Source organism: Prunus dulcis, chromosome 6 (assembly GCF_902201215.1).
Source record: "Prunus dulcis chromosome 6, ALMONDv2, whole genome shotgun sequence".
Classification (NCBI taxonomy): Eukaryota; Viridiplantae; Streptophyta; class Magnoliopsida; order Rosales; family Rosaceae; genus Prunus; species Prunus dulcis.
The window spans coordinates 6,355,471-6,365,981 of record NC_047655.1 but is presented as its reverse complement, the minus strand read 5'-3'; the positions used below and the strand labels follow the sequence as shown (position 1 = coordinate 6,365,981).

Genomic DNA, 10,511 nt, shown 5'->3' with positions numbered 1-10,511 from the left:
TTTGGAATCCAATGGCAACAATTCAAACTTTGTTATATATATTCTAATAGTAACTTAAATTAATGATATAAATTAAATTTAAGCTATTTTAACGGTAAAATAAAATAAAAATAAAGATCCAATGGCTGAAATCTAAATTCAATGGTCAAAATAATATTTCAAATTAATCTAAATCAGATCTAACCGCAAAACTCACTCCAAACTCTATAAATACCCACCCATTTCTCAATTAATCTACCAAAAATATTTTTTCTATTTCTCAATTTATTTTTCCTTTGTCAATTTCATCAATCTCCTTTCATTCTCATACTTTTCATATCATTTCAAGCACATCATCTTCTTCATTCTCATACTTTTGGAATAAAATTAAATTTATGGAATTTCAATTTTTTTAAGGTCAAATTGTTCAAAAAATTAAATTATGACGTTATTTAAAAAGATTAATGAAGAAAAGTTTTCCACCCAAAAAAAAAAAAAAAAAAAAACTTAAACCATTCTTAAACAATTTAATAAAATTGCGCATTTAAAATTTGAGTCCGGTGGGTTGGGAGGAAAAACGATTTGAATCGGGGCAAAATCCAAATAGTTACTTTTTGGAGAGGGAAAATTTAAGTTTAGTCCCTCATGGGTTGGAGAAGGCCTAAGGGAATGATAATTTGAGATGCAAGTCAATGGTTTTTTTAAAAAAACTTGTAGACCTTGTTGCTAACTAAATATATTATATATTTATAACTAGAGCTTTTCAAATATAAGCCATAACATTTATTGAACCAACAATAAATTAAAATAACCCATCACATCTATGCATTTTAGAGAAAAACCGTTTTAGGTCTAATACTTTAGGAAAAGATAATTCTTCATTGATTTAGGGACGAGAGAGCAGCCAATATGGCTTGCAGCACAGCAAGAGTACATAGTTACAAGAAAGAATAAAAGGCCTTGGAGAAAACAATTACAGGAAATGAGGAGAAAATAAAGACTTTGGAATCACAAAAAGAAAACGTGTATACAGTAATTAAAGGTTGATTTCCTGATTTATAGTCAATAGTGTAGATTCACCTCTCTCACGTATAGAATATCGAATCGGTATTCATCCATTTCCCATTTCCATTTGATTTGTAGATGCTTTCTTTTTCATTTCTTGTGGAAGTATTTAATTTAAATGACAACTTTGGATCCTACTATGCCTCCCCAACAAACCATGAAAAGAAGTTCTGATGGTGCTTGGTGAGTCAAACATGAAGCTGTGAATTATGAAGAAGCAATTGCTTTTTGTGCGCTTTGATATTTCCTTCTCTCGTATGCCTTATCGTTATTAACTAATTTCGTAACAAGTTAAATTTTTGAGATTCAGTGATCGTCTAACATCTAAGCCTTTGGACCAGCAGAATTATCATACATGCCTTCAACAGAAAATTGAAGGAGACATTAAACCAGATGGTTCAAGACCCTCATAAGAATTTTGCCAGTATGGTCAACTACTATTTTCTTAGGTACCCCAGTAGCAGTCCAATACAGCTTAACTATTTTAGTCATTGTCCATCTCAACTGCCATCTCTCTCACCGTTATTGACAGGTTCTTGTGGCCCACGTGGCAGAAGTTGACTGGTAAGTTCCCAACATATCCCTCCAACACATAGGATTAGGCTGATGAAAGTCTCAAATTACATTTTTTTAATATTATTTTGGAGACTTTATGATATAATTTTGGCTTAATAAATATAATTTCTCTTGTTGTTACATTTTATTCTCACCAATTGGATTTATGAATTTTTTATATTCATTTGGTGAACTTATTAGATGAATTTATCTTTTGTAGAAAGTTGGAAAGCCATAAGATGAAAATATATTTTTGTTCAAGTTCAAGCCAAGTGGGAAGAGAATTGCTGGCGGATTTTATTGAAGAATTGACTGTGGGATTATTGTGATTATAAAGATAAGTAAAGAGGGAGAAGAGAAGACAAAACCGTCGAAGCTAAAGAGTCTTGTAGACAAAGAAATTTTGAAATTCGTGTTTACAAGTCTATTTCATGTTATTCATAACTATTTAACGCCCACTACCTCACCGCTATTTCTTTTCCACTAACTCTCCACCATCAACACATGTTTAATCCAATTAATCTCTCACTTAAACCCTTCATTATCCACCATCAATGTATTCGCTTTCCACTCACCTCATTGACTACTATAAATCACCCATCAACTTATTTTGCAAGGGAACCACTACGACAGATTTCTTTATTCATTTCATTCAAAATTTAGTTTTTGTTTTCCTTTGTAATGAGTTGCTAGAACTCTAGCTAAGGCTAAAAGGAATGTTCTTTGAGTAAGTTTCTGAATTGTTCTTTAATCCAATATACGGTATGAATTCTTTTATTTTTTGTTGTTCAATATTTTCATATACTTTTATTTTTGATTGATGTTATGTGCTACCATCTTTTCATGAGTTCAATTATATTTTTCTCATTATTAAGAACTGACTTAGCATGCTTTTCAATTAAAAGAGTAGATATTAAACAATTCCATTTTCTGAACAATCATTAATAAAAGATAACACTGAAAAATTAAATTGGTTTTAATTTCTCTATCTTCCAATTAAAGTTTCTCAATGACAATTTTAATCGAGTTATAATTTAGATTAAAGAGCATGAAACATATTTTTGCTTAAACAATTGAACCTGATGCGTTAGCATTTCCATTATTGATATTTCATTTTAAAATTCAATTTCTACAACAATCAAATCAAAATACTTTTTCATTTTGCTTGTCACTTTTATTGTGGTATGTTTAATTATTTCTTTGTGTGTGGACATTTGTCTACCTGCTCCTTAAAGATACGATACTTGGACTTCCAAAATTATTACTACGTGTGACTACTTCCACTTGGATAGACGCAACATATAGGCCACGTATTAAACGTTCTCGACATGGTTGTTTCAGCACTAGTGGAGTCGAAAGGGCTTAAAATAGCAAAAACCCACCACCTCCAAGATTAGCTTGGTGCAATTGTCCCCATCTTGGCCTTGTCCCACAATTAATTTTTGTAGGCATTGGAGAGGCATTTCATTATCTGGGACAAGTTGCATTGTTTTATCAGGAATTTTCGGTATCACTCCGAAGCACATCGACTGCCATGATGCGTTGATCATTAGGATTTCGTTTTATTTAGGCACAGGTGTGATTAATTTGATTCAAAAGATCACAAGATGGCTACCAAACAATATAAATAATGGGAAGCTAGAGAATGTGTATTGGATGTTAGTTGTGGTGGGGGGTGCTAAATTTTGGTTACTATTAAGTGTGCGCTAGCTTGTACAAGTATCAAAATGTAGAGGGTGCAGATGGTAATTCTAGCCATGATATTGAGAAGTGATGTGTTGTTAGTGGCTAAATAGAGTCATTATCTAAGTTGTCAATTAACTACCATGACAATTATGTGCCAAGTATTGTTTTGAGATAAAAACCAACGTCACGAAGGAAAGTTCATTAATTTGAAACAAAATCTATGATTAGAGACATGAATTTGACCCCGATTAATATTATTTTCTAAAAATATATTCTGAATAAAATAAGCAAGAAGCTCATACTAAACAAGAGAACACTCTCAAGCTAAATTGTACTTAGCTAATCTATGTATATCTGTTATTTATCTTTCGTACAGAAATGCATATTTGACATTCACAATACAAGGGAACGCTAACTATACATTTTTTTATGAAAAATTAATGGATAGTAATAAAACATTGCCACATATATGTTTCTTAACTTTTCAACGTGGGTCAATACTCTTAACAGTAACTGGTATGGTGCATGATGTCATTTAGAAAACACAAAAGCTCTTTTACCACATTTAACCTTAATACGTGAATGCAAAAGATGCAGTTGCCATACTCAATGATCCTAAGAAGGTCATGAAATTAAGAAGTATTGAAAAAAGTAAACCTTTTCTTGCCTTAGTTAAAACCTTGATGTATGCAAACATAGGCAAACCTTGACGTAAAGGTTAATAGTATTTTAGAAAAATTAGGTTTTAGACATAATTAACTTTATTAATTAGTTTGTAAGATATTGAATATTTTGGTTTTAGTTTTAATACCTAGGAAAAAACTACTATTTTGGATTAGCCCAAAGAGAGGCCCAGATTCGTTGGGTCAGGTAAAAAATAACAACTGATAAGACAATTCTACCCTTCTTCTTAATTAAATAAACTGTATTTGACAGTTAAGCACAATGGCACATGTAGTAATTTTAGGGTTGTTGGATGTCCTTTTGGTAAAATTAGGTGGCTTTGGTTTTATATTAATTAAGCAAAATTAATTATCTTTCTTCCAAATTAGTTAAGTTTTTTATGAGTTAAAACTAAAGAGCCCTAATAATAAATAAATACTCTTTTTCGTTTTGTAAAAAAATAAATAAATAATTAGAACCCCATTACACTGGCTATCTCTCTCTCTCTCTCTCTCCTCCACATCATCGTCATCCCAAACCCCATTACCACCGCAGACAGTGTTTGAATTTTTTTTTTTTATTCTTTTCAATTTGTTGATTTTTGAATTTGCACAGAGAGAGAGAGGGTGGCTTGGGGTTCTGAGTGGGGATGAATCTGGGCAGTCGGGGCTAGGGATTGGAGTCAGGAAGGGGGTGCCTTGGGGTTGATTTTTTTATTATTTCTTTTAAATTTCTTTTTCTTTAATTGATTTTAAACTTTCTTATGTGGAGGTGGGCTCCACTTGCCAAGTCAGACTGGAGATGATGAGTGAGTGACAGGGCAAAATGGGATTTCATCAAATTTTCGGGGTATTCATGTAATTAAGCCTAAATAATTAGAAGGGGACCCGAAAGCTGATGGTTCAATTCCAAAGCCTCGGAGGGAGGAGGCTGTTCGATTGATTGCAATAGCAGTGAGATGGAGAGGTATGCCTTGTCTTCACTCTAACTCCACTGTTGTTGTTTTCGCCAACGATTACTTTGCTTTCCTTCACTCTCAACCTTCTAAACCAATCAAATCTACAAGAACCCAACTAGAGCAGCCAGTGATAAACTCATCGAAAATCACAACTGTTGAGGATGCTTTCAATGTGTTTGATAGAATGCTTCAAATGCGTCCTCCGCCTTCAGTTGTTCGTTTCACTCAAATATTGGGTCAAGTTGCGAAATTGAAACATTATTCGGCCGTCATCTCCTTGTATAACCAAATGGGTGTGTCGGGAATTGGACCTAATGTTTATACTCTAAACATTCTCATAAATTGTTATTGTCATCTAAACCAAATGGGGTTTAGTTTATCTGTCTTGGGAAAATTCTTCAAACTTGGTCTTGAACCAGATGTCTTTACCTTCACTACTCTAATCAACGGCTTTCTTCTTGGGAATAGAGTGGCGGAGGCGGCAGGAATTTTCAACAAAATGATTGCGGGAGGTAATTGTCAGCCTAATGTGATTACTTATGGCACACTATTAAAGGCCGTTTGCATGAAAGGTAACAATAGTGCTGCTATTCAGTTGCTTAGGAAGATGGAGGAAGGAGCTTGCAAGCCTGACCTAGTTGTCTATAACACAATCATCGACAGTCTTTGTAAGGATACACTAGTGGATGATGCATTTAACCTTTTCTCAGAAATGATGAGCAAGGGTTTTGCCCCAGATGTCATTACCTATACATCCTTGATTCATGGAGTTTGCAAATTAGGCGAGTGGAAAAAAGCTACAAGGTTGTTGAATGACATGGTGAGTAAAAATATCTTTCCAGATGTGGTCACGTTCAACATCTTGGTAGACACACTTTGTAAGGAGGGGATGGTCGTGGAAGCAGAAGGCGTAGTTGAAATGATGATTCAGAGAGATATTGATCCTAATACAGTTACGTACAGTTCACTCATGGATGGTTACTGTTTGCGAGGACAAATAGGAAAGGCACAAAATGTTTTTGAACTAATGCTTAGCAAGGGCTCGATGGTTAATGTTGTTAGTTACAACACATTGATACATGGATATTGTAAGCTTAAAAAAATAGATGAGGCCATGATGCTTTTTCTGGATATGTCTCATAGGGGACTAGTTGCAGATACCATTACTTATAACACTCTTATGGACGGTTTTTGCAAAGTGGGTAGACTAGATGATGCACAAAAGTTGTTCTCCGAGATGCAAGCTTGTGGCCAGCTTCCAAATGTTCAAACTTATTCTATTTTACTGGATGGCCTGTGTAAAAACCGACAACTTTCTAGGGCAATGCAATTGTTTGGAGAGATGGAAGCGAAGAAGTTGGATATTGATATTGTGATTTACAGTATTCTCATTGAAGGTTTGTGCATAGCTGGAAAAATTGAATCTGCAAGGGATCTCTTTGGTGGTTTATCATCAAAAGGACTTCAACCTGATGTAAGGACATACACTATAATGATTAATGGACTCTGTATCGGGGGCCTAACAAGTGAAGCGGAAAAGTTGCTGGTTGAAATGGAAGGGAAAGGCTGTTCTCCTGATGGTTGGACCTATAACACAATTATCCGAGGGTTCATGCATGATAAACAGACATCAAGGGCGATGGTGCTTATTCAAACAATGGTAGAGAAGGGTTTTTCTGCAGATGCATCAACAATGGAGTTGATAGTTAATTTACTGTCGAAAGATGAAGTGGATCCTGCTTTGTTGCCGTTAATAAAGTAATCTTTCTGAAAGTAATAAGCATATATGGATAATGAAATTTGAAACTGCTGCACCTTTGACGACCGTGAAGATATTACAGTGGTTGTGTGTATGGCACGAGGTGAATATGCCTTCTCACTTGCATCCGGAATTTCTGGTATTAATTCTGTTTAATGGAATTTCCGTTGTATTTTACTATTTATTATGAGAAGCTCTGTTTCAAAAAAAGATCCCATATGAACCTCTGTCCACTGATGCAGAGGCGCAGTTGCAGGGTAACCCCATGCAGCCATGCATTTGCATTTATTAGGGATTTAAGGGTTCTTGTATGATTTTAGTTATAAGTTATAACACATTACTTTTTCTCTAACTTCTCTCCTACAAAAAGTATAATTCCCCTCACCGCATGTATATCATATGAAGGTTTCTGGTAACTTACTAACGTAAGCTTTAATGATTAGAATGAGAAATTAACTTGTGAATTTAAATTATTAATAATCCCCATGCTATCTGTTAGTGTTTTTGTCTTTGTGTTTTTTGAATAAAAAGAGGAAATTAAAGAAGACATCCGCGGGCCAACGCAAAACTTAAAGCACATCAAACAAAAGCATATTCTTAGACTAATGTAGCATGATCTTTAGCAGCAGAAGCAGGTGGTACTTATTCAACAAATGGTGGGGAAGGGTTTCTCTGCAGATGCATCAACAATGGAGTTGGTAGTTAATTTATTGTCCAAAGAAAAAGTTGATCCTGCTTTTTTGGCGTTGATAAAAAAAATCATTGTGAAATGAATGTGCATCTGTGGACAATGAAATTTGAAATTGCTACACCTTTGACAACCATGAAGGTGTTATATATATGGGTCTGGATCAGGGGACACTTTTTTACCTTTATCAAGAGAAAGGAAAGTTATTCAAATGCTGATAGTCTATTTGTTGATAACGAAATGAGGGACAGTTCACTTCTATCTTCTTGCAGTGTTTCAGTAACATCTAATGGTACCCTCAGAACTTGGTAAGCAGATCTTCTGGTTCAGAGAGGCCGTTGGAGCATTCCCTTCTGCTTCCAAATGAAGTCCCAGGGAAGCAGAGTGTTAGATTCCTGGATGATGCAGCTAATGCTGATTTCAGTGCTGCTGTTGACAAGGGAGAGAGTAGCATAATCCAAAAATATATTATCGATGGACTTTGACACTTGGGATGACTCAATAGCGTCACCACAGCATTTTTTGAAATTGTTGGATGAAACTGATAGACAGCCTGGCTGGAGATCTCAAAATGTCAAGTCCCTGGAGAGTACAAAATAACAAGCAGTCCAGATTCTCTTTTGCAAGACAGGAGGATTCTAAAAATCAAGCATTCGATATACATTATATCTGAATGTCGTTGGGCAGATTTCTAATAACCGAAATAGAGATTTAGGTTTGGAGAATCTTGGAATTGGAAACGTTCTCTCGTCTAGCTCTTTTGAAGACCCTGAAATCATGGCAGCAATCATTTAGCTTTTTCTTCTAACTAGCTTTCTGTTGAGAACTGTCTTGCCTTATGTTACTCTTTCTTCTTCTGCTGATACCTATCTTTGTTATATTTGCTGCCTTCCATTGGTCATAATAGGAATTTGTTTATGTTCTTTCTTGATGTTCAGCGGCATTCATTTTTTCAGTGCCCAACATTTTGTTGCACGCACTCAAGATTTTAAATAAATTAAATAAATAAAAAATAAATAAAAAGATTCCTTGCATCATCTGCTCTCCAATGTCACATAACCATACTCCTGAGACCCTTCTGCTATTCGTCTGTGGGGGTTTATATGGGCTGCTTATTTATTGTATGTTGTATTGTTGGAAATGATTTTATGGTTGGAGTTGATCTTTTTTATTTTCGTTTCCTGTAGTTTGAATTATCTAATAGGTTCATGAGCGTAATTAATTTCCAATTATGTGCTTAAAGTTATTGTTTATTCTGATCTCATAGTGATTATTATTAGTATCAATTTTCTTAATGGGTTTTCACTTCTTTTCTTTGCTGCCCTGGGGGTTGTTTTTTTTCATACTTTGGTTGGTTTCTAGCCATTATTAAAAGCTTTCGGCAGTTTCAAGGGCCCAAATTTCTGCTCCTCCTGGATTTTCTGTGCCAAGCAGGGCACCACCATCAGGCTTTACTTTCATGAGAGCATGGATCAGGAGTTTGACTATCTGGCTGGTTGGTTATATACAATACTTTTTAATTTGAATTTTTCTAATGCATCTGTGTTTAAGTGCTAATTTCATTACCTGTTTCTCAAGGAATCATTTGTATGATACTTCCTCTTTGTTGAGATCAGGCAACTGGTAATATTGGTAGCTCTGGGGATATTGAGTTTATGGATCCAGCTATATTGGCGGTTGGTAAAGGGCGACTGCAAGGTGGGCTTAACAAGCCCAGCCTTGAAATGAGATCGAACTTCCCTTCACAGTTAAGTGCCTATGAAAATGATGCAAGGCTTCAACTGTTGATGCAAAGATCCCTCACCCCACAACAAAACCTTAGATTTCCTGATATTTGTGATAGTTTTTCTCACGTCAGTGATTGTTATGGAATTTTTTTCAAGGCGTTTGGATCAATCCCAGGCTGGCCATCTATCCTTTTTTTCTCAATTGTCCCTCCAACAACAGTCTAGAAACCGGGTCATGTCCAATGGCCACTGGGATGGGTGGAATGAGCCTCAGGGTGGAAGCACTCTGGGTATGGCAGAGCTCTTGAGAAATGAGAGACTAGGATTCAACGAGTATTATTCTGGTTATGAACATTCAAAGTTTCGGATGCCCAGTTCTGGTGATCTGAATAACACAGTTTTTGGGATGTAATATTGCAAAATGATAGCTTTGCATGGTTGGGGAATGTTCAAAAGGAATTGAGGGCTGTGTGGTTGTGTGAGCTTGTACTCAAGGATAGGATGGGACTGACTCATAACTGGCCTTAGCCTCGGCAGTCTCACATAGGGTCAAACTCCTGTAACTTTTGGGGTCTCTCATCCTGCTGGTAGGGATGAATTTCTTGTTTAGGTTTTTGTATGTGTACATATTTTAATTTTTCTAGTTTGTTATCATGGCCGTATATAGGAGAAGAATGGATCTATTATTGCCTGCTGGGCTATTGTTAGTGCATCTGCTTTCTCCTCTTTTTGTTTTCAATTCCAACTAAATGCTGCTTTTATTCTTCCCCAGCCTCTTCTCCCCCTCCAAAAGAACATAAATTTTATATTCCTTTGATTTAGACATTATGGTTAGCATGTTTTGTGCATTGAACCAACCTCTGTGTCATGCGAGACTTCGCTTCTGTTTCTAGAAGTGCCACTGTGCCAATTCACTTAAAGTAGGTAAGAATGCCTGGCTTTTGGGTCCCCACACCCTCTTTCCCTTTGCTAGATTTAAGTTGGAGTGAATTACTGGTATGTGCATTTTCTTGTACTGAGTTGGGCTTCTACTTTGTATGTGTTTGCAGGTGGGGTGATAAATGCTTGATGTGAAGCTTGTATTGCAGGGTGCTGTGTATGGTCAATTCAGACCCGCTGATCATCCAGATGATGATTATTCAACTCCCTGCTGTACCGGTATTTGATTGCTGCTCTCACAACTAAATGGATGAAATCTGACCCTTTTGGGGAGTTTATACTGCGCTAACTGTTTAACATGTCAAAATGGATATTAATGAATTTACAAATTTTTTTTTTTTCCTTCTACATTTCTTTTTGTACTGTGTTTGCAAAGTTTAAAACAGAAAAGTGATTGGAATTAAAAATTATTTCGTGCAATAATATTCTGAGTGTGGGGTGTGTGCTATATTAGGCGGTATGGTAATGTTAATGATGTTTTACTTTTTTTTG

General features: G+C 35.6%; 1 protein-coding gene across 2 annotated transcripts; it reads left to right on the top strand.

Moving 5' to 3' along the window:
- The first annotated feature begins 4,911 nt into the window (after nucleotides 1–4,911).
- LOC117633001 (putative pentatricopeptide repeat-containing protein At1g12700, mitochondrial) lies at nucleotides 4,912–10,449 on the top strand. Of its 2 annotated transcripts, none has more exons than XM_034366658.1 (2): nucleotides 4,912–8,848; nucleotides 8,970–10,449. In XM_034366658.1, exon 1 carries the CDS (start codon nucleotides 4,917–4,919, stop codon nucleotides 6,666–6,668), a length of 1,752 nt encoding a protein of 583 aa, XP_034222549.1. In that variant the 5' UTR covers nucleotides 4,912–4,916; the 3' UTR covers nucleotides 6,669–8,848; nucleotides 8,970–10,449. The 2 variants fall into 2 exon arrangements, with proteins under 2 accessions (XP_034222549.1, XP_034222550.1); XM_034366659.1 differs by having other exon boundaries at nucleotides 4,912–10,004; nucleotides 10,130–10,449.
- The last annotated feature ends 62 nt before the right edge of the window (nucleotides 10,450–10,511 follow it).

Coding starts and splice junctions, on each gene's coding strand:
- LOC117633001 (XM_034366658.1), top strand. CDS start 4,917: ATGCCTTGTCTTCACTCTAACTCCACTGTTGTTGTTTTCGCCAACGAT.